The 27,460-nt window shown below is 44.3% G+C and overlaps 1 protein-coding gene across 4 annotated transcripts in view; it reads right to left on the bottom strand.

Moving 5' to 3' along the window:
* The window catches only part of B4GALT4 (beta-1,4-galactosyltransferase 4), a 28,086-nt gene extending 10,993 nt beyond the window's left edge, over positions 1-17,093 (bottom strand). The window contains exons 1-4 of one of the 4 annotated variants that reach the window (XM_010395969.3): positions 16,940-17,093; positions 15,481-15,550; positions 3,477-3,957; positions 1,700-1,932 (exon numbers count right to left, since the gene is read on the bottom strand). In XM_010395969.3, coding sequence (XP_010394271.1) covers positions 1,700-1,932; positions 3,477-3,744 — 501 coding nt within the window. In that variant the 5' untranslated portion in view covers positions 3,745-3,957; positions 15,481-15,550; positions 16,940-17,093. Of the gene's footprint in view, positions 1-1,699; positions 1,933-3,476; positions 3,958-6,336; positions 6,483-8,586; positions 8,707-15,480; positions 15,551-16,939 lie in introns of those variants that run through there. The other 3 variants (XM_010395970.3, XM_019283815.2, XM_019283814.2) reach the window with 3 other exon arrangements.
* Between the last annotated feature and the right edge of the window lie 10,367 nt (positions 17,094-27,460).

Below are 27,460 nucleotides of genomic sequence, written 5' to 3'. Positions count from 1 at the left end.
GTCCAAGGGTCAGAGCAGACCCTACTAGCTCAGCAGAAGGGGTCCAAAGAGTAGTTTTTAGAAGTTAAGATGTAACACTCTATGGTAATAGAAGAACTCTTATAGGCTGTATGTAAATGCTATAGGATTTGTATCTTGTATTAGATTGGTTAGTGACAATTAGAATATTCAGTACAGAAGATGATTTATTGTATTGTAACCAGGACTTCTACACTCTTATTCCACTCTTACTCTTACTACACTCTCTCTCACTACTTCTTCACTCTCATTCCTCTCGCGCTCTCTCTCTCTCTTACCCGCTTACTCTCTTGCTCTCCTGGGCCTGCTCCAAGCTGAGTCTGGCAGCTCTAAGCAGTGCCCCTGTACCCACGCCCTTTGCAATAAACCGCATGTTCCAAGATCTGACTTTAGAGATCTCTCGTCTCCGTCCGTCCCGACCGAGCCACCCACCCAGGCTCCTACACTGCTCTCATCAGACAAAACTTCCATACTTCTGTATTACTTTTTGCTAACATGAAAACAGCAGTTCTCCACTGCACATATTTCAAGAAATTAAAAAGATATGCCCATTCTCCCAATAATTTATTCCTAACCACCACTTCCTGCTAGAATGAGCCAGTAGATGAATGATTATAATACGTAGTAATGCAGAAAAAAGAAAGCCCTCAGTTTTACCACTCTACAGGCCACATGATGACTCTAAACAATGGAAGAGCAGTTCATTCCAAGTAAATATATGATGCCATGACTTTTATTGCAGTTCTGCTGAGACATTCAGCTGAGCAAAAGTGTAAGAGTGTAAGCTTTCACCTAGAAAGCGCTGCCTCATACTGATTAATTGACTCTAGGCTCTTTAATCAAGAGGGAAGAGAAACTGTATTAATTTATCACCTTTTTCTTCTGCTGTTTGAAATGTCTGTTTGGAGCCAAAGCAGAACACGTAAGTAAATGACAGTGAAAGAAAACAAACATAACAGAAGATCAAGAAAAAGACAACATATTACGAAAGAGCAATATATAATGCTATTAGCACATGCAAGTAGAACATAAGCACCTTGATGAAAGACAATGTGGCACAGGTCTGCTTAAGTTTTAGCCACTGAAACACCATTGGTAGGAAGAATACAAATAAAGAAATTAATAAAACTTTCAAGAACCAAGTGCTCTTCCATGACAACTACTTCCCACCACACTTGATGAGCAAATAAAGCAACTACAAGCAGCAGCTGTTGTGTTTAGTTTGAGAAAGCAAACATAAAACCACATTATACACACAACTTACTAAGCACAAGAGCCTGATGGGAGAGAGGGACTAGAGACAAACTGAGGCCTTCTATCCAAATGACTCCAAATGTGACGACAGAACAGGCCAGCCTAGTTACATGTGTGGATACTGCAAGAGAAGTGAGTTGCATTAGCAGTGCAAAAGATGCTTACCTTGAATGCTAACTCAGGAACACGAAGTTACTTAGACTGGGAAATGAACACCAGTTAAAGACACTGCCAACACTCCCCAGCCCTGAGATCCAGTAGTGCCACCAGCAGTGGCTGCAGGCACTGCTGCACCCCTCAGCAAGCAGAACTGCTCAAAGCAGGTTTGGAGGATGGATGTCAGACAGCAGAGGCAGCAGAAGCCTCTCCTCAGGCTGCAGGGCACAGCCATCACCCTCACCCAAACAGCTCTGCACAGCTGCCTCACCTGGTGAATGACGTAGATGCCATAATCCAGCTGCTGCCTTTGCAGGAAGGGGTGGAGATGCTGCAGGAGGTACAGCAGATGCTTCTCTCGGTTGCGGTGAGGGATAAGGATGGCCACATGCTGCAGAGCTGAGCACTCCACAGGGTGGTACCGGCCCTTGGCTACCTGAGGGTTCTCCTTTTGCACTTCTTCCAGTGTAACAGATGGTTTGAAGGAGAGTTTGCTGGCACCTCCTGTAGGAGAAGCACAAGAAGCTTTCCTGAGTCATTTCAGATTGTGGCTGGTCCAGTCACTTAATGAGGCACTTTGTAACCAGTGTAAGAAACCCAAGTTCAAGCCCCAATTGGTTTCCTTACCCTTCCAAGAGAAAAGTAGTACTACAAGGATATTACACAGGCACTGGAAAGAGAGGGTGTCAAGCATGTAGTCACTTAAATTGATTATGAAGTAGTGGCAATAAAAAATATTTTAAAAAAACTCAAGAGAAGTTCTAAGCTACTGCAGAAGGACTGGGCAAAAATGACTGCCAGGCAAAGCGCAGGAGAAGAAAGTGGAAAGAGACATAGGACTGTGGCTGTAAGAAGTCATCACTACCTAAAGCACAAAAAAAGCATGACAGGCTTAAGGTTATCAATTTGTAAGATAAAACATAGCAAGGTTTTCTGTAGCCAAATGAAATTTTCATCTCTTATCTCCCACTGAGCTATCATGCCAGCTCCTGTGGACTCAGCAAGCCCATGAAAAAGTATAATACAGCCATGCTGCATTTACTTAAGCAAATACACCTTGGGGTTGGAGTGAAGGTGTGCTGGGAGACAGAAGCTTTTTGGTTTACATCAGGGAAGAAGGAAGAATCCACCTTCCCAAACAAATCCCCAATCAGGTTCACAATAATGAAGAGAAAGAAGATAATGACATGATACTGCAAAGCAGGAGCCTGGTGCTGCTAACAGTACCAAGCCAAGAAAAAAGAATAATAAAAATGCCCAAACCAAGAAAACAGTCACCCATTTGAACCTTCATCATAATTAATGCTAACTCCAACAGAGTTGTGAAGTCCTTCAATTGTCAACACAGAGACACAAAAGTATATTTAATAATGAAAAGGCAAAAACCTGAGGAAAGGTGAAAACACTTGTGGTTGAGACAAAAATAGTTTAATTAAAAAAAAAAAAGCAGAAGATGCACACATAAGCAAGGCAAAAAGAAAAATTCTTTCATTAAGCCCCACTGGCAGGCAGGTGTCTGGCCACATCGAGGGAAGCAGGGCTTCAGCACATTGAGCAGTTGTTGGGAAGACAAATGCTGCCACCATGAACATCCCTCCTTCCTCCTTTCCTCGAGCTTTTACTGCTGAGCATGATAAATGGCACAGTCACAGGGTACGGAATACCCCTGCAGTCAGCTGGGGTCAGCAGTCTGGGCTGTGCCCACTCCCGGCCTCCTGCCCACCCCACTGGATTTTAGGGGGCCAAAACAGACAGAGACAAAGCCTCAGGAGAGTGCAAATGCCGTTCAGAGTAGCCGAGTTACCAGTGTGTCACCAAAGCTGTTTTACCCACAAATGCAGAGCGCAGCACCAGCTGCTCTCCCAGCCAGACCCAGCACAGGCACTCCATGCCACACGACACTTCCCACCCTGGAGTGCTTCCTGCAACTGGTTGTACTGGTCTCACAGGAAAGGTGTCCAGCTGGTAAACGGCTAGGAAGAAATCCAAGTCAGCAGCACTACAGCAGATTAACTTGTCAGAGAGGAGAGGAAAACACCATCACTTACGCAGGTATGGGGACACAGCTGGGCAGGGACCCTGAAATGACTTCACCATGGGAATGTCTGCAGTGGATTTGATCTTCTCTTCCTTTTGACTGTGCTCCAGGCTAGTTACCTTCCTGAAAAATTCCACCATGCTCTTAGCTTTAGGAATTTCCTGTCTGGTGTCCACTAAGTAACTGAATGTGGTCCATAGCACCATCAAAAGCGAAGTGACAAGCACCAACACTTTGAACTTATAGAAGAGGTGATAAACATTCAAGCCCAAGGCCATGGCTTTCCCTGATTCACAAACTGCTTCCTCTGCTCTGATGCCAAGGCAGGTCACTGCATATCCAGTGGGGATGAAACCACAGTTCCCAATAAGAACGTCACAGTAGGGAAGGAAAGCTGGAGGTAGGGAGGGCTGCCACACTTCCTGCAGTTTTGAAATTCATGGAGCCATAGTATTGTTTGCTCTTCAAATGTCACAAAACATGACTTTAACCTGGACCACAAAAAAAGAAAAAAGGAAGGAGAGAATTAGTTTCTGCCACCTCCACTACTACGCCTTCACAGACTTCATGAAAACAGGTTATGACAATACACAAAAGGAACAGCAAATACGAACAATTGGTCAGAAACCAAGACACTGAGCTTTGGTCCTAGCTCAGCCACAAACCAGCTGCATGATTTTATGTAAACCTCTTTCCTGTTTTGGTCTTCTCTCTCAACCTTTTTTTTTTTTTTTTTTCAGATCAGAAAGTGCAACCACTACCCAGTCTGTGTACAGTACTTGGCAATACACAGGTTTTACTACTTCCATTCCTACCAAAATTAACAACAGCTGCAAAGCAAGAGATTCTGCTAGCTATGAGTAAAGCCCCACCAAAATGAAAACCACCTGAATCTTTGCAGAAATAAACTGTTTTCTTCTGAAAGACAGTATTACCGATGCTATGTTGCGCTGCACAATGCAGTGTGAAACCTGACCGGTATCAGAAATCATTATTCTTTATCTGCTACCTGTCAGCACCACCTTATGGGTCTTTGTCCAGTATTCCCCTCTCACACGCAGTTGAAGGAGGAAAATCTTCCTGCTTTTTAAGGGAAAGGTTCAGTTTTTCAAAAGTGTTAGGTCTATGAGGAGTCAATCCTTTGTTCCACTTCCTGCCCTCTTTCAAGAGCTCCATTTTCATACAGGCTTTTACTGCCATCATCATATAGTTACCACTCTAGTTCTTTTCGCTGTTATTATCATCTCTTAGCAGAGAAAGAATGAAACTTCAATAAAAGAGAACTTTGATATAGAAAACACACAAGAAAACTGCTGCCTCTGAGAAGAACAAGGACTGAGGCTAAGTGAAGCAAAGGCAGTGATTAAAGACAATGCACATAAAACAGGCTAGATCAAAGAGAAGAAACACAAAAACATGGAAAAGGTTATTTTATACCAGCCTCCAAAGTACATGAGACCCTGGAGAGGTATCACAGGCACAAGGAATAGAGTAAGTCCACATTTCCACTAGTTTAGGCCAGGTGTCTTTTGGAGAATTTGTGGGATGTGGGGGCCTGACCCAGGACTAACAAGATGAACTCCCAAGCTTCTCAGGGTTCACTGGGAATGACCAGCTGCTGTCCCTGCTAGCAGACAGTTCAAGGAATAACCAACTTGCTCTCCCCATTCACATGCAACACACAGTGTTGCTCTAAGGAAGTAGAGGGACTCAAATAAAAGAGAAAATGTCCATCCTCCCCCATTGGTTTATACCCTGCAACAGTTGCATACAGGAAATCAGTGATGAGCTCTATGAATCATCTGAAAGCAGTGTGGACCCCATGGGTAATATTAGCCTGTAATTATTAAATCAAAGACCTTAGAATCTGCTTATCTAAACTCTACCTGCAAGTTTCTATGGAATAATCTCAATTGCTGCCTTTCATGGCCTCTAAGCTACTATGCAGCATTCATGAGGTGAAGCACTTCCCCCAAGGGGTGTAATTTTCTCCAAAAAACCACAAAAGTCCCAGTGCACCAAGTGCATGCACAAGGAGGGAATTTCCTTCTCCATCACCCAGTCCAAGTGTGCCCCAGATAAACCTGGGCTGAAAAGGACAACATAAAAGTTAAGATACTGAATTTAACATGCAACGAATGACTATCAAAAGGTGTTTATTATATTCACAGCTTCCCACTTTCCCAGAAGTGGACTACAATCTTTAAAAGGAGTTAAAACAGTTGCTTACCACTGGTACTCACATTAGTGCAAATGGTCCGTCCCTCAAAAGAAATTATTTTTTCCATAAATAAAATTTTAAATTAACTATCCATGGGAAAAGACATAAAGAAACATCAGGAGGCAGTCAGCAGTATTAGTCAGAAGCAGCTTCTGAAATATTTTGTTGTTTTTGTTAAAATATCAGGAAGAGCATGCAGGTGTAAAATTGCTAAGGTACTAGGATGCTAAAATTATGGACATAAACTATGAGCTTACTGCACCAACCCTATTTCTACTCTCCTCCACTCCTGTTCCAAATCTCACACATGTGAATTTCCTTTGTCAGCTTTGCGAGATTCTATAAGTAGTTGCTACTAAAAGTTCACGTTACTTGTCTCTGACAAATATTCACACTATACTACTGTCAGTGTGAATAATTTCCCATAATAACTAAACTCACATCTCCACTGGGTTCTGTGGCAGCAACAGAATGCTGCTCTCTCTTAAAATACACTTGAGCACTTCAACCGAGCAGCATAAATACGCACGCACGATCACAACCATTAGTCACCTTCAGCTCATCACAACACTCATGCAGAAGGGCAATAATTCATCTGATGAAAGGAAAATTAAGTTTTAATTTACACAAACCAACTTTCTGACTCTACCTGTTTCACACAGTCGAGTAAGGACAGATTTCCCACGCAGGATTTTCCAGAAACCCTTGCAAGCTCCGAAAGCTCATGCACATATTCCAAAGGTAGCAGAACAGGTTCAGCAGCAATGAGCATTCACTTGAACCTAATTCTAAAAACTATAATAAGTTCAAGCAGGAAATAAAGCATGAAAAAGTTCCTTGGGACTGCATTTAATCAGCTCTGTACTATGCAGACAATTTATTAATTTATCTAGGCCAAAATCAAAAGCAGCAATGGGTTAGCTCCACGTGTATCAGAAGTGTAACAGCCTTCTTCATGAAATCCACCAAGAAGGAACTAAAATTGTTCACATCTGTCAAGATAGAAAGATCACTCTACAGCATCAGCTTTTCTATGCAGGACAGTCCAAGTCTTCAAGTTTTACAAGAGTCTATACCTGCTCCTTTCACAGACACTTCCTTCTTTTCAACAGATTCGTTTCTTAGTAGGGCGCTAGGCCAGTAGCTTTTAACACCTCTTTTATGCAACACTTTAACAATCCTGTTACCTCTTCCTATTTAAAACCCACCAACTGCACCGAGAAATTGTGTGTCACAGGTTAGCAAGCATAGTCCCGGAAGGGACGTCCTTGCTAAGGGGTGCTTACAGTTTCCTCTGGGAACTGATAGAACCTATCAGCTGGCCAGTTTGAATATGGACAATTCTCTAAGCCACTTAAAGTTGTGATCACCTCTGTTATCCACATTTAAGAATAGGCAAACTCCCCCTCCAAGCTCTCTCTTGTTTCCGGCGCTGGCACAGGTGGCTGCAGGCCCCGAGTGGGGGCCAGCGGGCCTGGCCAGGCCCTGCTTGGGCCAGGCCGGGCCGGGCCACGGCCATCCTGAAGCCATGGACCTGTTCCAGCCATGGAACCCCCCCCCACTGCCTTGCCGTGAGCAGCCGGAGCGGCTCGGCTCTCTCCCCTCTCCACTGCGATAAGAAACATTCAACATTCCAGCTGCAAAGCTGCAAGGCCGAGGTGAGATTAACCCTTTTCATTGCTGTGAAGAGCTGAAAACCTGAGGGAAGAGAGAGAGGAGATGCTTAAAGCTGAAATTCTGTTGTGAAGCTATGATATATCAGAGTATCCTGTTGTAATTTCATGAAGATATGGGGGGTGGAGTGTTCAACTCATAAGCAAAAGCACCTGCGCTGAGATAGGCAGATGCTGATGCAGCTGTAATTTCATGAGAAGTTTGGACAGGGAGAGATGAACCAGATGAGGACTTTTGCTCCAAACGGGAAAGGAGAAAACCTCAGTCCCTAGAGATGAACCAGATGAGGACTTTTGCTCCAAACGGGAAAGGAGAAAACCTCAGTCCCTAGAGATGAACCAGATGAGGACTTTTGCTCCAAATGGGAAAGGAGAAAACTTCAGTTCCTAGAGATGCTCCCAGAGATAGTCCTAAAGATGAAGATGATGAAGACCCTTTGCTCCCAGGGAAGGAGAAGGGCCTCTGTTTTTGTTTCTGAACGGCTCAACCTTAAAATTGTACCCCAAAAAACTTCAAGAGTGGACCCTCGAAAGCAGTTGCGGGAAAAGCTGCAAGTCGGGGGAAAGGACTCACACGCAGGCAGAGAGACTCCTCTTCCTAAATGGACTGAACAATATTTGGAAGTGGGCGGCTGTCTCGTTGTGATAATGTTTTCATAGCATGAGCAAGAAGAGACTTCTCTTTCTAAATGGACTGAACAAGGTTATTATGGAAGTGGTAAACAGACTGAACATCTTAAGGGTTGTCTTTTCACATTGTCAGTGGGAGAAGGGAGGAAGGTGGGGGGAGGAGGAGAGTTCTGAAGGTGGTATAATTTTTTTTTCTTCTTTTAGGTCTGTTAATAAACTTCTTTATATTCTTTCAAGTTTGGTGCCTGCTTTGCATTTCTCCTAATTCTTATCTCACAGCAGATAAACAGTAATGAGTATTTTGGACCAAACCACTACACTAAATTGGTGTTTCCGCCCGGTTACAAACCGAACCCGCGACATTGTGCTATTTCAAAAGAAAAACAACAAACAAAATAAATCCAATCCTCAAACGAACTCCCTTTCCACTTCTCAGAATTTCAAGCCAAATGAAGAAAGCACATTAAACCATTCACTGCTGCTGCCATCACTCTCCTTCTTGTCGAACACTCGCTCCAAGAACTACGGAGAGCACTTCACAAGCAGCAGACACTTTTCATCCAGGAAACCCCACACCATAAAGAGACCTCTGTTACCTGTCACAGGCTGCAGGAAAGAATCAGCTCAAATCACAGGATGGGAGAAAAAAAAATTTTAAAGGAGAAAGAAAAAAAAGAGCCAACACATCCCACTTTTCCTCAGGCCAAAGAGGCGCTCTGGTGCTGTCCCACATGCCCCTCCCTCAGCTCATGAACCAGCCCCAGATGGCAGCCAGCCTCCCTCCTTTCCTCCTAGCACAGCAGAACCAGCACAGAGGCACTCAGGCATGCCAGGATAGAAGCAATACTGCTCAGAAATAATTCCCACAACAAACCCTTCCGTTAGAAACAAAGGCTCAAGCCTTTGCTCCTAAAAGCAAACCACAATTTCTATCAGTGCCCTTTTGGCACCTGCTCCATTTGGAGATTTTAAACATTAGAGATGTCATTCATCAAGCTGCCCACCACCCTCTTGTCCACATCTGTGGAGAAGTCCCGATGCTCCCACCACACTCCTGTCTGTTATCACCTGGACATACCCATTGATGACAGTCCCACCATGGACCAAAGCATCTACTTCATGCAAACAGCCTGGCTCACTGACCTTTTTCATGAAAGACAACTTTCTACTACAAGGTTGTCCCTCACTGGTGCTTTTCCTACCACTCTGACCTGTAAAACTCCTCTAGCAACCTCAGAGGATCAGCTGGATGGAAACAGAGGTGTCACTTTGTCATCTCACCCATCTGGGGCTCCCTCAGGCTACCAGGGATGCAGTACTGCAATGTCAGTGCTAGCTCAGCTCCGGTACAGTTTTCCTGCCAACTTCCCTAACCCTCCTCCTGAGCTGCTCTGTGCATGTGTGTGTATATGTATGTGTGTGTGTGTGTGCTGACAAACACACTTCCTTCAGTAGAACTGCATCTACATCAGAGGAATTTATGAGCACACCTGTCTGCTAAGGTGTGGGATTTTCTTGTGCTTCCAGATAGTATACAGATATTACCTAAAGATACAGAAAAGATAAGAACTGAGCAGACAGGGTATATGGGTATGGTGAATTGTTGTAAGGGATGGGAGAGAAAGTATAGGTACAGCCTTAGGAGGAGTGATAATCTCTTGTAACTCAAACCTGTTTGAACTCTTTGTGCAACACATGCATTCCCCAGCAGGTAGATATTTCAAGGCTTCCCCAGTGAGTGCCACCTCCTCTGTGCCAGAAAGGTCTTATCTATTATCAAGACTGCACAAGTATTTCGGGGAAAAGCTTCCTCCTTTCAGATACTCAGTAGTGCGGAAAGAGCCTTTAGTACTACCACATGTTTCAACTGGTCAGTCACAAAGCCAGACCAGTCTGGGTCTCAACTAGTCACCATCTCATCTTTCTCTCTGGTCCAGTCCCCAAACTATCATTTCTCTGCACCAGCACAAGCTCTCATGAAAACATGGAGCTGGCTGGATTAGGAAACAAGCAGTACTTCTAGCAATCTTCTGTAATCCTTTGTCTACACTTCCCACTGAAAAATGTCAGAAAACCTGATATGACAACCAGCAGAAAAACAGTAGTTCAGCTTTCAGTTGACTGGGAATGGTTATTTTAGGAGAATGATAACAGATATTTCCAGGCAACGACTGGTAACATTCTACAAACTGCCTGGAACCAGGCAATTTTAAAGAGGAAATGTATGAGTTAAAAACAAACAGACCAAGGTGCATTTGTGGGGCCTGATTACAGTAACAGCCACTACCAGCTAAAATATTCCAGTTATGTCAAGAATACAAAGAGATACACAGATGTGCTGGCTCCACACTCTTTTTCTTATTATTTATTACTTGATAACTGCTTGATACTCAATATAAAGGAACAAAAGTACTGGCAGCTCCAACTCCCTGAATTACAAACTAAAAAAAAGATAAAAGAATACGTAACACACCAGGAAACAACTGACGTGGTTTAACCCCAGCTGGCAACTCAACACCACACAGCCACTCCCTCAACTCCCCACCAACAGTGGGATGGGGGAGAGAATCAGAAAAGTAATAATGATAAAACTCCCAGGCTGAGATAAAAACAGCTTAATAGGACAGAAAAGGAAGAAAACAATAATTAGAATAACTGTGACAATAATGATAATTAGAATATAGAACAGACATGACGCAATTGCTCACCAGTGCCCAGCCAGACCCTGAGCAGCTGCCCCTGGCCAGCCTTCCCACTGAGCATGATGCCCTCTGGTATGGAATATTCCTTTGGCCATTTTGGGTCAGCTGTTCTGGCCGTTCCCCCTCACAACCTCTTGTGCCACTTCAGCCTTTTCACTGGGAAACTGGGAAGTCCATGACTTGGGGTAAGCACTACTAAGTGTGTTATCAATGTTATTTTCATACTAAATGAAAACCACACCACTCTACTAGCTACTAGGAAGGAAATTAACCCTATCCCAGCTGAAACCAGGGCAATAGCCTGGATATTTTAGCTTACACAGCTTACTGTCTCCAGGAGTGTGGGCATCACAGAAGCAGCGATTGCAACAACGTAAATGAGGAAAGGCTTGGTAGGTAAATACAATAAATCCATTTCATACAAAGAGACTATCACAGCAGAAAAGCACTGAAAGAGCACTTTCCATACATTTTTAACTCAGACGTGCAGGACAGAGAAGAAAATAGGTGGGTCTCATTATCTCACCTATCCCTAACAGGGACACCATTGTTATTCCACTCAGTATTACCCCAAACAAGGAGTGCTATTCCCATGTTCCAGCCTGCTCTGGTTTATGATCAACAAGCTGAACAACTCTCTCCACAGGGAATGCACTAGACAAATGCAGCAGTCCCTAAGCACTGGTATGTGTGAAGCCCATTGTCCTTTGAACATGTGTTCCTGATTTTCCAGCTGCTAGGCACTCATCCAGCCACTCTCTCACTTTACCGCTCCTGAACAGAAGAGGGGGAGGTAAATACTCAGAGGTCACTTATCAACTGACAAGGCAGAGACAACTTGGGGAAAAGTAATTTATTGTCAATTGAAAACTGAGTGGGATGGTGAGAGACAAAAAGTACCATTCACCTCTACTCCCTTCTTCCCAGGCTCAACTTCATTTATTCATTCCCACCTCCTCTACTTTCCAATCCACAACAGTGCAGGGGGACAAGGAATGCAGGTCATAGAATTGTAGAATCATTTAGGTTAGAAAAAACCTCTATGATCGTTGAGTCCAACCATTAACCCAGCACTGCTAAGCCCACCACTAAACCATGCTCCTAAGCACCTCATCTACAAGTCTTTTAAATACTTCCAGGAACAGTGACTCAATCACTTTCCAGGGCAGCTTGCTCCAAGACTTGACAACCCTTTCTACAAAGAAATGTTTCCCAGTATCCAGTCTAAACCTCCCCTGGTGCAACTTGAGGTTGTTTCCTCGTGTCCTGTTGCTCATTACTTGGGAGAAGAGACCGACCCTTTCAGGTAGTTGTAAAGAGAGGTAAGATCTCTCCTGAGTCTCCTTTTCTCCAGGCTAAACAACCCCAGCTCCCTCAGCTGCTCCCCACAGGACTTGTGCTCCAGACCTTTCACCAGCTCTGCTGCCCTTGTCTGGACTTGCTTAAGCACTTTGTCTTGGGGTGACTTGATGTAGTATTCCCTATGGCTGCTCTATGCCCAGAAGTTAGTTTTATGCCTTTCTATGCTTTTAAACTGAGCGGAGAGAGCGAAAACCGAGCAAACTTCTCAAAGCAGTGCTTTCCAAGGACACAGACAGACAACACACTCTCGCTCTCCGCATTTTCTTCCTTCTGCTGCTGGGAGTGTGAGAGCAGGAAAAGCACCCTGCTTGCTTGTTCAGCCATTTTTCGGGATTTTTTTTTCTCCAGAGAGTTGAACTTTGTTTTTCCAGGAATTTTGGATTTTTTCCCTTTTTCTGCTGGACTGCTTCAATATCAGAACACATCGGGAGGACTTTCCACCGAGCACAGAGGGCCTGGCCCTGGGCCAAGTCCCAGCTCCGAGGAAGAGGGAGACCAAAGGGAAGACTCCAACATTTTCCCAGGCTTTTCCTCACAGCGAGAGATTTTATTATTTAGCAGTATTATCCTTTTCCTGTGTGTTTGTTAAATAAATAGTTTTTATTTCTTTCACTTCCCTTCGAGGAAAAAGTTTCTTTTTTCCCAAACCTGGTGGGGGAGGGGTGGTTTGTAACCTGCCTTCTCTCAGACGATATATGTCTAAATTTGGCCAAACCAGCACTCACCTCAATGTCTTTCTTCTAGTGAGGGGCTCAGAAACCAACACAGGATTCAAGGTGTGGCCTCACCAGTGCCGAACACAGGGGCACAATCACTGCCCTAATCCTGCTGGGCACACTATTGCTGATCCAGGCCAGGATGCCACAGGCTGCAGCTTCCCTCAAGGCATCTCCTCCTGTTACAACATAGGACCAACTACTGTACACTCAGGTGAGAGAGTTCTCTGCAGCCTGTACGTCCAGCCATAGCAAATGAGCGGGTGTTACTCCAACACTGCAGTACAGTTTCCACTTTCCTGAGCCACAGTGAATTCTGATGCTACTCTAGGAAATGCCATCTAACATCTCTAGGCCAAGAAACACATTTATGAATGGCCCCTCTTGTTACACAGCTACAGCTGAGCCACTGACCTCACTGTAAGACGCAGCACTGTCAGCCTGAGCCCAGCCGAAGTGACGGAGTGAGGGATACAGCAAACAGTTCTGGCACAGCCCATCACTCCCTAATGCTTACCACAGAAACATTTTTTAAAGAAATACAGCACTTTTCAAAAACATCTTCCCATCCAAGATGAGTGGAATACCCTGAAAAACCACATGATAAAATAGATTTCTGAGAACACAGGAACCTCGTGTGTAATGGAATGCTCAGGTCACGACTCAACTCAGCAATACCCTATCTTTTTCTGGCAGCCGCTGCCTTGCTGGAGTGGCATCAGTCAGTATAGGTGACAGATGTCACAGGCCTTGATACTTTATAAAAACATGTCAACACATTCCTGGTCGAATTCCTCACTCAATTCTCTCCTGCACAATAAAATAACATCTGAGAAAACCACTATATTACAATATAGTGTATTCTTATTTCAGCTTCACAATACAGTTTTTTAAATGAAAGTGTCAACCACAGATAAATAAAGCAATACAGAAGTAGTATAGATTTAATACATTTATAATTTTCAGTTTACAAGTACCTATGAACAAAGTTGTAAAAAAAATGAAAACTAATAGAGTTGAACATGTATTATGAAAGCTTAACTGAGAACAGAATCCCATTATTTGTTTCTCATAAAGGTACTTCAGCATGAGAACTGCACCAAAGACATTCCAGCTAAAGCTTCCTTAGGCATGAACAGATTTACTTTTTTATTATTTTTGCAGTCTTATTCCCGTAAGGATTACAAATTGTCAGGGCCTACTGCAAAGACATCAAAAAGCTGCGCAGATGGCATGACTTTGTTAAGCTACTAAATGTACAGGACTTTTTCCACATTAAAACACAATTTATGTGTTTTATACATATGCCAGTTTTCAACCAATTGGCAAATGGATTTTTATGCAGCAGAAAACTTTCAAACATACAATTTAAGAGCTCTAACTCAAACCCTTTGGAAGTGATATGGCCTAGAACAACATTTTGGAATTCAAAACTAGTACAACATTGCAACACGAAATTTTAATCAAATGCTTGCAGAAGCAATTTGAAAAACATACTCCCGAGACTCAGGATATTATTAAACCTTTTGGACAAGTAGCTCAGCAAAATTTCAGGCAGAGGGAGATAGCATATCACTCTTACATTCAGTTACTAATTTCTTTCCCCCACCTAACCAGATCCTGCTTGAGAGTCTGGAGAATTAAAGGAGATGGCGATGTGGGCTCCTCCTCGCCAACCCTCTCAGGGCTAAAGAGCTCCTGTCTCTACAACCCTCCGCACACAAGCACCAAGACGTCTCTCTCTTTCCAGGAAGAAGAGAGAAGGTCAAGAGGGATGATACTTAACTCAGAAGCAGAGCAGGGATAAGTGGCTCCTTTCCAACCTTTCACTTCCCATTACTGTGCAGGCCTTACCCCTTCCCTACAGAACTGAAGACTGAGGGGAAACACAAGATTAGTGCTGATGATGTCCCACTAACACCAGATCCAAAAACATTGCTCTTACTTTTAACTGCATACATTTACAATCATCATTATATCTGTTTAAAAGGATTATCTGAATTAGAATGCATGATAACTTTATCCCACAGTTCACTACCTGACAAATAAATATTACCCAGCTGTTGCTCTCAGGACACCAAGATGACCCAATTGCAGCTCTAAGGCATGTTACTTGTAGGCATGCCAAAGCACTTCAAACAGAAGACAAAATACTTATAAAGCTAAAGATGTTGAAAACCATAAAGAAAAACGTGATGGAAGCTCTCTCCCATTGTTTTATCATATTTTCAAGGTCCTATTTATATGCAGGGCAAAACCTCCAGTCTCTGAAGAAAAAAAAAAACAGCTATCCCAGTTGCAGACCTGCTGGGTGACTTTTGAACTACTTATTTGCACAAAAAAAAAAAACCAAAACCAACAGCTTTTAACCAAATTCTTCCATCAATCGACCAGGCTACAGAATCTCCAGGCAGACCTCCTTCAAACTAACAAAACCCAAGTTCACCAAACTCATACAGGTAACTTAGACTTAAGATCATACTATAGAAAGCCAGCAAACACCCGTCAACTCCTATTTTTTACTACATATTATTTAAAAGAGAAGGACATGCCAACTCAAAACAAGGAGAAAAACAAAAAGCCAAGTTTTCCAAAGCTGAAGTAGCAAATGTCTTACTTCTAACTGAAAAGTATTTGTGAAAATGAAACACAGCTTTTACAAAAATGACAAGGAAATACCCACATAAATCAAAAACAAGATCAATCATACCTAAGGGAAGTGTTTATCACAAAAACTCATTCACAGTAGCAGCATCCTGGATGAAAGGTGATACTTCACACTGTTAAAGAAAGGTTCATGAAACATTATCCAAGTTGAACAGTGAGAGAGAACAATACAATACCCTGAACTTGCACTTTTAAGTATTCTAAATTTAATCAGAGTATTTGTAATTAACAACAGAAGACCTACAGAATCATCACTGAGCTGGCAAAGAAAAAAGATATTTAGAGAAAGAGCATCTCACACAGCTACCAACTTTATTGACAAAAAGTGTAAATATTTAAGTTGAAGAATGTGAACTGATCCCAAAGTTTATTTCTTTGGGTTTTTTTAATGGTAGCTATCTCAAAGACATCAAACTTTCACCTTCTGTTTCTCTAAACCTCTCTGTTGAAAACTGTCTTGTAAACTGCCTCAGCTGTCCCTTGGGAACTTCCATAGCTGTTAAATGAAGGGGTAGAAAAATTGTCAAATCCACAAGAGATATTCATTGTTAACTCTTTGAGACAAGCAAGCATTAGTAGGAAACTGAATATACATATTCTTTTTGACTATTACTCCTCGAGTGTTATGAAAATCTTAAGTCTGAAAGGATTCAAATCTTATCAGAGCTCTACTTTAAAAGCATTTATATTGTGATTCAGAAGTAAAACCTTGAATATTCTTGCTAGTAGCCCCACTTCTGCTTCCCCTCAACACCTGCACACACATTTCCATCATCCTCTGGGGTGTTTTTGTCAAATGGCAGTTTCCATGAACCTGTGCAAGTCTCCTTACAAGCCCTCTGATCACTATTCTGGCTCCTCCAAAATAACACCTGGAGTAGTGACTGAAAAAATTTATGTCCTGTCAGTAAGAAAATTTTAGTGAACAGCATCACTTGCCTGTGCTCCGGTTTCCATGTGTGAAATGGAGAAAAAAAAAACACCCGGTACTGTATTAACATAAACCCATTCAAAGCTGTAGTTAAAGTGCAAAAACCAGTGCATTGCAGGCGTCCTCCTGACTTCCAATCCCCGAGCCCGGTACAATACGTACTTCCACCTGGTACGTAATTTTTAAATATGTAACTATTGCAAATTATTTCAGTAAAGCTATGCTGTGATGACATTATGTCCCATACCATTACTCGCACGATCACAGCCTCAAGTCCTGCCTGTGATGTCCATGAGGGGTTCCCCGCACGCACAGGGACTCCCTGGAACTCCTGAGCTGCACAAGGCGACCCAGTTTCGGCCACGTACCAGATGCTCCAAGTCCGAGGAGGTGGAATTAAACCAGCCCCCCTGGACCCCTCGCTAACGATTCCAAACCGAAACACCGGCCGGGCTCTCGTTACCCCCAGCGCTCATTCCCACACCCTCCCGCCGCAGCCCTACCCGCTCGCCCTCAGGACGGGCAGCTCCTCGCCGCGCTCCCCCGCTCTGCACACGGAGCTCGTACTTACGGGGCCCGCGCCTCCCACCGCTCCCGGCGCTGCAGGGGCTCGGCCCCGCTCCCGGCGTGGTTCCCGCTGCCGCACGGACAGGGACACGCTCCCAGGGCCACAGGGACGCGGCCACACTCCCGGCGCGCCCCCGGCCCACCGCCCACCCGCTTGCGCAGGCGCCCTGGCGCCGCGCCGCCCTCCCCGCGCTCCCCTCAGCGCCCCTCCCGCCATGGCCGCTGCTGGCCCATCCCGGGAATAGCGGGCCAGCGGGCCTCAGCCGCTTGTTTGCTTTGGGCTTCCCGAGCAAACGCGGCACGCACGGCTCTGGCAGCGCGGCTCGGACGGTCCCAGCGGCTCGGCACGCCCGGGCTGCTGGTGGCGGTGACAGAACTCTGCCAGCTTTGCCATTTACGAGAATGCTGAACCGCCTGGGGTTTTGTTTTTTGGGGGTTTTTTTTGGAGCTCCAGGGGAGCTCCGAGGGCTTGGGCATCACAGTATTTGTATGGCTGGTGCTCGTCAGAAGCCAAGTCTCACTTCCTCTCCAAACGTCTCTATTGGAAGATGTCCCTGCCCGTGGCAGGGGGTGGAGCCAGGGGATCCTTAAGGTCCCTTCCGACCTGAACCATTCTGTGATTCTGCGGCTCTGTGATATTTAGCTCTTCTTTACAGTGAAAATTAGGTGAGGCTCCGCAGGAGTTCTTAGAGGTAAGAACTTAAGATGCCTGCTTCCAAAACCTAATGCTCGGGAACGAGAATGGTGTTCCCCTTCCTTAAGTGAAATCACAACAGGGCTTTTGGTGTCGAACTCTTAAAGAGTGCAAAAAACCTCTTCAAGTGTGTTTGCCCACATGCAGATGGCTGAAAGTGTTTATCTGTTACTAGTAAGTTAATATTTGAAAAAAGCCTCAAAATCAAAGGTGTTTTCACCTGCAGGACACATTAGATCACCGTATGGATTAACCAAATTTCATATTGCTGTAACTTAGCATCGGTTGTTTCTCCATACAAACATTTTCAACCTAACAGTCCCTCTCTACCAAAAAGTCCAATTATTTTAAATTATTTGATCAAATAACAAAGCAGTTTCACCGACAATAGCAAGGAGAGCAAAAGGGGAGCAGTAGGGATGATGCTGCTGCTACCCTGCTCTAGAGTGAGCCTGCATATGTGCCTGTCAGGAGCTGGAATACACCACCCAGACCTCATACAGCTGCACCCACGAGGAATCTGCTGTCAAGCACCACAAAAGTCCTTCAAGAAAAGGGAAAAATTCATCTTCTTTTGCGGAGAGAAATTACTTCTGTTGAAAGAACCAGAGAGGAGAAAGCTTCTGTTTAACAGGGTAGGAAATTAAATAAAGCAAAACAATGTAATTGTCAGAAATTAGATCTGAGGAAGAATGAAGGATAGTATTAAATTCCTTCTGTTTGTAAATAGTAACAAATGTTGATAATCCAAAATTAAAAGAGATGTGAGGAGTTGTCCAGTAATAGCTGTGTGAGTGACCCCTTTTCTAGTGGCATCAGTCATATCTATTGATAGTTTTAGTCAGGTTTTATGATGTTATGTAATTGTCAGATCCAGATGCTACTTCCAGATTGTAAACAAATCTGCCAAAGTGCATGGGTCTCAAATATAGTACATTTCTGTTAGTGCTGTGTGGATCAGAACTGTAGATACAGAAGACACTCTCTGCTGAGAGAGTGACCCAGAGTGTTAGTCATTATTTGACCCACTGAGAGTGCATTGGCATTATCCAGCTTGTCAGTCCACCCTCATACCACAGATTTAACCAGCGTGTATCTTAAATCCCAGTGCACACAGCAAATCACTCGTCCTACAGACCAACAAAGAGAAGGAAACGAACAATGCGACCTGAAATTACTGTGGTGGTGCTCTCACAGAATAGGGAAGGGAGAGGTGAGATGGCCAAAGGTATGTGTGAAGATGCTCAAAACGAACCGCGTTATGCAGAGCACCTGAAAGCGTTGTATGGACTTGCAGTCATCAGGAATACTGTGATGCAGGATGTATGCATCTAAAGGATGTATGGGAAACTTGGGCTATGTGATCGCAGGGGATGTGGGAAACATTGTGAGAACAGCAATTAACTCTGTTTATGGCTCACGGAACACTGTGTTTAACTGATGTAAGCACTTTCTATAAAAGTCTCTGTGTGTGTTTTCCTCCACAAATATTCTTATCTTGCAAATGTAACATTTGTCTAACTTTGTTTAACCAGGTTTCTTTTCTCCAAACTAAATGTTATGCTTGTTCCAAAAAATAAAACCTTGTGGATCTCATGGGAACAGTCTTGAGAAGGGCCCTGAGTCTGGGGTCTCCTTCAGTGTTCTATCTTTATTCTCTTGTGAAGCAAATGTTACATTTTCCCCTACTTCAAATATTCACGTTGTCCTAGGTGCGCTCTTTAGCTGCTGGTTTTAATCTCACTTGTAGAATATGACAAGGACTGAATTTAAACTACCCAGAATATCAATCATTGTTGAGCTCCACACCACATGCAAATGTAGTACAAGCTGGGATTTTCCCAGATGCCCCAGTGACTCAAGGTTAGCAAAGTGTAAAATGATACTTTTTTAATTTTTGCAAAGGAGCAAAGATCATTAGTTGTGGAAATAATGCCATCCAATAAATAATTACCTGTAAACTTAGCAGGAGGTATTTCAGTGGAATGCTACATCTCCAGTTTGGAGAACGACACACAGTACATGGCATGCTGAGTGAGCAACATTATTACATTGAGGTCATGGAGAGACCAATATTTTTTCCTGTCCGGAAACAGCAATGATACCAGACAGCAAACCTGATACCTCATCAACTTGCCCAGCACAACATAAAAGGTTTCCCTAAGAAATCAAATCCTTCCCTGCAGGTTGTTAGTGCTGCTAAAAAATTACTGAGGAAGCAATCCCGGATGTAGTTTATCTCAATACTGCGCCATAGAAATGGCAGAATTTCTGCGCAAACAGAATCGGATCGCGGGTCATTTGGGTCTGATTGTGTTAATGCTGCTATTTGTTGAGCTGCAGTAGATTTTGACGCCCTGCAGGTTCATTTCTTACTCACATAGACATCAGTGACTTGAAATAAATTTGTTATAACACATACTTTTAGAAGAGGCATAGAAGCCCTGTTTTCTTGGATGCAGATACAAAGTCTATGTTGGGTGTTCTTCCCTGCAGCATTTGAAAGCAGCTTTTCTTTTCATCTCTGTTCTTCAGTCTCACAGTTTAAACACAGGGATTTTTACCTCATAAATTGTTTGGATGAAAGCTGGTGCCATGTGGCCTCGAAATGTGAGTAACAATGGCGACTCTTTCTTGCATGTGGTTATGGTACAGAGAGATCTTCAAAAGTCATCCCAGCAGTTGCTGGACATTACAGCAATTAGTTCATGCTGAATTTCACGTCACTACAATTACACAGTTAGTGGTACCCAACCTCACCTGGACATGTGTACACAAGACTGAAGTTACATCTTTGCTTTATCAAGGTAAGACTTTGAGATAAGCAACAGCCGTATCCCAGGGTAAATTTAAAGGACTGTTCCTGTTCCCTGGAGTGAAAGGATAGAGGAGGTGTTTGATAAAATGAAAAACTGAGGAGTTGGTAAGACAGGAAAAGGATTTGAAACAGGAGGGAGAATGAGTGGCAAAAGGGGTCTAGGTTTTCTCAGGGACAGCAGAAAACAAAGCATAGCAGTAGTGAGAAGTGGGTGAAAATCACATTAACCTAAATAACAGAAAAGAAATCAGAGTTGGAAGGAACAGATAGGAAAATCAAATGTGATGAGAGCATAGGAAGTTGTATACTGTTAGTGTCTGCTGGGGGCAAACTGGTGTTGCATGATCCAGTAGGAGTGTTCTAAATCCCTGCAGCAGTTACACATTTAATCAAAGAAGGCTCTTTTTGAACCTGGACCTCTGTGCTTTGCTGAGCTTCCCACATATGTAATCCAGTATTTTATGATAAAGTCTCAAGCAAGGATAAGTTAGAAGACTGCTGAACAAGGCAGATTTCACAAAACCTAGCCAGGATGGTCTCATTTTTGCCATTCTGCCTGACCTGTTCCTTGTTTCTCAGTACTAGTTTCCTTGGCTCAGTCTGGATTACAGTTTCCTTGCAAATATAAGGAAAGCAAGGGTCCAAACATTCGTGCAGCTCTCTGATGAATTCATTGATAAAAACGCAATATGCCATGGATTGCACACGAGGACCCTGGCAGACAAATGCAGGTTATTTCTGAAATATCATTATGAAGGGCAGGTGGGTACAAATTGTCACTCCATTATTGTCCTGGCCACATTAACATTTCCATGTAAGAATGAGAAAGGAAAAGAAGAGACACCTAAGTCTCCATACCATTTTATTGAATTCTGTAGGCATAACAATTAGTACATAATATGCTAGGGAGGAGAGTATGTAAATCTTTAAAACATCCCCCCAAAATTGTGCTCAAGTCATTAGCCTAACTTTAATATATAGCACAAAGTTACTTCTTTGATTCAAAATGCACAGCAGCTATAAGGTTCATCTACATATATCCAGACTTGAACTGTTGTTCAGATTTGTGACTGAGAAGGAATTTCACCCCTGTTGAATTAGCACAGATCTCTGTCTCCTACCTTACTGTGGTTTGTTGCATAGTTCCATCAGCTAAGTTCTCCTGGGCATATTTCACACAAAGAGCAGGTTTCTCTTGGAGCATGCATCTCAGGCCTTAAAGACACCTGGACTGAGGATAAGAACAATTTATTTCCTTGAATATTTCACTCTTTTGTTTGGGTACTTTTTCCAGCTGATCTGGAGCAATAGAATGCTTTGGCAGATTTCCTTGTACGAGGTGTGTATTACAGAGGTTCAGACACAGAACTACAGCCACAGTCTGCTGGTACAGCTGGGCTGTCACTGGTCATTTCTGTGGCTAAAGGGGAAGGATGAGCAAAGCTGAGGTGTGAAGTGATGCAGACACAATCAGTCTGTTCACTGAGCAGCAGCTGTGATCCAGTTTGTAGACATGGAAATTAAGTGAGAATGCTGCTGTGGGAGAAGGTAGGAAAGTGAATGCATGAGGCACAGACCCTGATCTGCTGGCAGGGAATGAAGAGGGAGAATTCTCTACCAGAAACAAGCCAAATCACACTGATAAGCCAATAAGACTTTACCAGAGCCCCTTCCAGACATTTGTTTTAAAAGTAAAACAGAAGAGCTGTCCTGGTTTTGGCTGGCATAGAGTTAATTTTCTTCCTAGTAGCTAGTGCAGTGCTGTGTTTTGAATTTGGTATGAGAATAATGTTGATTATACAATGATATTGTGGTTGTTGCTAAGTACTGCTTACCCTAAGTGAAGAATTTTTCAGCTTGTCGTGCTCTGCCAGGGAGCAGGTGCACAAGAAACTGGGAGGGAGCATGGCCAGGACAGCTGACCCAGGGTGGGCAAAGGGGTATTCCATACCATAGAATGTCACACTCAGTATATAAACTGGAAGAAGCTGGCCAGGAGTTGCTGGTGGCTTCTAGGGGATAGGCTGGGCATCAGTCAGTGGGTGGTGAGCAACTGTATTGGGCATGACTGTTGGTTTGTTGATTTTTCTTATCTTGAGTTTTATTTCTCTCTCTTTGTGTAATCTCTGTTTTCATTACAATTATTACTAGTTGCCTTAATGTTTTACTTTATGCCAATTATTTAATTGTTCTTATCTCAACCCACTGATTTGCCCTTTTTCCGGTTCTCCTCCCCATCCCACTGCGGGGTGGGTGGGGCAGTGAGTCTGGGTGGTACTTGGTTGCCAGCTGGTGTTACACTGTGTCAACATCCTTCTTGGCGCTCAACATGGAGCCCTGAGGGTTGAGGTAAAGACAGGTCTGACCAGAGCATGTTAAAACAAATTCATTATAAGCATTTGCTGCATTGGTTTAACATTCACTGGTCACAACATCGATTTATTTGCCCTCAGAGTCATTGCACTTGTTCTCAGGGCTGTATTATGGAGCACTTTACTTGCAGCATGTGTTCCCTGTCTTGGCTTTATTGCCTTTGAGGTCTGGGCTAAGGTTATCATTTCATTGTGCTTCGTAATGCTGGCTTGTGATATGATAGAATTACTGGTTGTAAGACTAATCTGGTGTGTGTACTCAGCATTGCTCACCTCTGTTCTTCGAGAGCCATCTGTTGGGAACTACCAATAATCACACCCTTTGTCTTTCCTCCTCCGAGAGACAACCTATGGAGGAGACATCCTTCCACACTTTCCCCTTTCCTGTCAGACTAATTACAGTAGTGTTTGAGGATTTTGAAAATTTTGAATGTCCTTGGGATGTTGAAACTATCATGGTCCTCTTTCCAGGAATGCTGAATATGTTCCAGGTCTTGCTTGTGGTTAAACAACTATTTAAGAATACTACCAAGAGAATTCCCTGAGTTTGGATAGTTACAAGTAGCAGGATGTGTAGGATAGAATGTGGCAAGTACCTAGAACAGTGGGAACCTGCAGTGTTTTGGACCTTCCTCCTGGAACAAGTGCAGAATAAATATTTGGGAGAAGTATGCTGTTATCCTGTCAATTCCAGACAGGCACAAATCACTGATATGTGCTGGGGCCTGGCCCATGCCTACTGATCCCTGTTCAACACTATTCAGTACCTCAAGGGGATGAGATGGTCTCTGGATCTGATGGCAAAGCGTTAGGCACTGCAGCTACTCCAACTCCAGTGACAGGCAGTGCAGCTGAACCAGAGACCCAACCCATGCCAGTGTCAGTCGCCCCTACAGACAAGAAGAAATGGACATGAAAGTCGACTCATTTAGTAAATGAGGACAAAGTGGGGCCATCACAAGAAAAGGAGGAAGAAGCAGAACAGAAGGTAACCACCAGTCGATCCCTATCACTGAGTGAATTATGGATTATGGGAAAAGATTTCATCCATTGTCCAGGTGAGCACATTATCGCCTGGCTGCTTCAATGCTGGGATAGTGGGACTAGTAGCCTGGAATTAGAGGGTAGGGAAGCCAAGCATCTGGGGTCATTCTCTAGGGAAAGGGGAATTGACAAGCTTACTGGAAAAGGGATACAAGTCCTCAGCCTCTGGAAATCACTCTGTCAGGCATGAAGGAAAAGTATCCCTTCAAGAAAGATGCTGTATGTCACCCAGGCAAGATGGACATCATTAGATCCCAGTGGGTGTGATCAACAAAACAACAGCTACATCTCCACCATCTAGCAAGAAGGAAACGCAAGCTTTCTAAGGTGCTGTGGGTTTTTGGAGAATGCCCATTCCAAATTACAGTCCTCTCTATCAAGTGACCCAGCAGAAGAGTGGTACCAAATGGGACCTGGAGCATCAACAAGCCTTTGAACAAACTAAACAGGAGATAATTCATGCAGTAGCCCTTGGGCCAGTCTGGGCAGAGCAAGATGTTAGAAATGTGAGCTGTGCTGCAGCCAGGGAGATTGACCCTATGTGGAACCTCTGGCAGAAAGCACCATGGGAGACTTGAGGTCAACCCCATGGCTTTTGGAGCCAGAGGATCTAAGGCCTGCTACGTTCCAGCTGAAAAAGAGATAACTGTGGCTTATGAAGAGGTTTGAGCTGCTTTGGTAGTGATTGGTACTGGAGCAGAGCTCCTTCTGGCACCCCAGTTATCTCTGCTGGACTGGATGTTCAAAGGAAGGGTCTCCTCTGCATATCAGACACCTGATGCTATGTGGAATAAGTGGGATACCGCTGATCACACAATGAGCTCGAATAGGAAACCCCAGGCATCCAGAAATCTTGAAAGTGATCATGAACTGGCCAGAAGGTAAAGATTTCAGAATATGATCAGAGGAGGGGGTGAGATGTGCTGAAGAGGCTGCACTATGTGACAAATTATCAGAAAGTGAGAAGCAATATGGCCTGTTTATTGATGGGTCCTGATGTGTTGTAGGAAAGCATTGGAGGTGGAAGGCAGCTCTATCGGGTCCCCTACGACAAGATGCAGAAACTGCTGAAGGAGAAGGTGAGTCCAGTCAGTTTGCAGAGGTGAAAGCCACCCAGCTGGCTTTAGACATTTTTGAATGAGGAAAAATGGCCAATACTTTACATTTCTACTGAGTCAGGGATGATGGCAAATGCCCTGTGGAGGTGGTTGCAGTGATGGAAGCAGAGTAGCTGGCAGTGCAGAGGTTAACCCACCTGGGCTGCTGCATTGTGACAGGATATTTCTGCCTGGGTGGAGAACCTGGTTGTGAAGGTGCATCACGTAAAATGCTCGTGTGCCCGAGTCGGGCCACTGCAGAACATCCAAACAACCAGTAGGTGGCTCAGGTGGATCTGGATTGGCAACATAAAGGTGAATTATTTATAGCCCCGTGGGCCCATGACACCTCAGGCCATCAAGAAAGCAATGCAACTATAGACGGGCTCATGATTGAGGGGTAGATTTGACCATGGACACTGTCACATAGGTTATCCATGAAAGGGAAGCATGCTGAAATTAAGCAAGTCAAGTGGTTAAAGGCTCTCTAGTAAGAAGGACGCTGGCTGAAATATAAGAAGGCCTGGCAGATTGAATATATCACACTCCCACAAATCCACCATGGGCTCACTGGAGGACTGGAAACATATTCTGGGCCCCATAGCACCACCCAGAAAACTATCCTGGGCCTTGAAAAGCAAGTCTTGTGGGGACCTGGTAGGCCAGAAGCAACTGAGTCACACAATGGGACTCATTTCCAAAACAACCTTGTAGACAACTGGGCCAAAAACATAGTATTGAGTGGATATAACAGCCCCTATGGCACACCAGCCTCCAGGGGAAAATCCAGCAGTGCAATGAACAGTTAAAGACTGCACTGAGAGCAATGGGTGGAATCTTCAAACATTTAGCAAAAGCCACTTGGTTAGTCAGCGCCAGCGAATCTGTCAGTCAGGCTGGCACTGCTCATCAAAACTTTTACATACTGGAGAACTGGGCATATTCCCAGTAGTGCACAGAAAAAATATGCTGGGGAAAAAAGTCTGGGTTATTCCTGCCTCAGGCAAAAGCAAAACCAATCCATGGGATTGCTTTTGCTCAAGGACTTGGGTGCACTTGATGGGTAACATGGAAGGATGGGGAAGTCTGGTGTGTGCCTCAAGAGGATTTGATTTGGGGTGGGAATTACAATTAATTAAACTGTTTGATGTAATTGCTATATAAGACTGTGTGTTATCACTTATATGGTGGTGATATGCTCATCAGTGCACTGAGTACTTTGCAGCACCCGTCTCCACCAACTCCGGATTTGGGGATCTGAACCCAACTCCCTTTTGATTACCACATTAATAAAGAATGAACTTTGATGAATCTGGACAAGTGCAGTGGTGATGTAATCAGAACTGGCTTCACCATGCAACAGTCCAACAACACACACCATCTTCTCTGCCCCAAAAGACTGTTATGGCAAATGCAACTCAAGGTCATGGACAAAACAAACTGAGCTGAGATTTCATGGAGATGGACTTATGGAATGACAGCTGTGTGTATACACCAGAAGACAGGAAGGATGATGGGACATTTGAAAGTGTGGGAGCTGGCATGATGTAAACTATATAAAATAAGAGGTGGAGTCTGTGCTGGTTTCAAAGGGGAACACGAGCCTTCTCCACGTCGACTGAGGGTGGCAATGGCAGCAAGGCTTTCCAGCTGCTGATGTCCAGCCATGGGATAAATAGATGTGCTAGCTATAATGAACCAGTTCATTACGATTTTATGATTTTGTTTTTAATAGAATCTCATGATGCAAGACATGGCCACACGTCAAGTCCCGTGTCCAGTTCTGGACCCCTCACTACAAGAAAGCAAGAAAGACATTGAGATGCTGGAGCAAGTCCAGAAAAAGGCAACGGAGCTGGTGAGGGGTCTGGAGCACAGGTCTGATGCGGAGCAGCTAAGAGAGCTGGGGTTTAGCTTGGAGAAGAGAAAGCTCAGGGAGCACCTTAATACTCTCTCAACCATCTGAAAGGAGGCTGTAGCAAGGTGGGGATTGGTCTCTTCTCCCAGGCAACAAGTGACAGGACAAGAGGACACAGTCTTAAACTGTGCCAGAGGAGGTTTGGACTGGACATTAGGAGGAATTTCTCCGACTAAAAGGATGATTAGACATTGGAATGGGCTGTCCAGGGAGGTGGTGGAGTCACAGTCCCTGAAGGTGTTTAAGGAAGGACTGGACGTGGCACTCAGTGCCATGGTTTATTTGACAAGGCGGTGATCGCACATAGGTTGGACTCCATGATCTCAGAGGTCTTTGCCAACCTGATTGCGTAATTCGGTGTGGAGCTCTCGCTGTCTATTTTAACCTGTGATTCCGGAGCACACGAGACGGAGCGCCTGCCTGAGGAGCCCCAGCAGCGAGGCCAGGCCGACGGCAGCGCCAGAGCTCTGGCTGCCACCACCAAGATGGCGGCGCGGCGCGGCCGCCGCCCCGCCCCGCGGCTCCTGCCCTCCCTGGGCCGGCCGCGGCCGCCGGGGGCCGCCGCTGTCGCCGTGTGATGAG

Source organism: Corvus cornix, chromosome 1 (genome assembly GCF_000738735.6).
Source record: "Corvus cornix cornix isolate S_Up_H32 chromosome 1, ASM73873v5, whole genome shotgun sequence".
Lineage (NCBI taxonomy): Eukaryota > Metazoa > Chordata > Aves > Passeriformes > Corvidae > Corvus > Corvus cornix.
The sequence above is the reverse complement of the archived record's forward strand: the minus strand, read 5'-3'. Positions and strand labels throughout refer to the sequence as shown.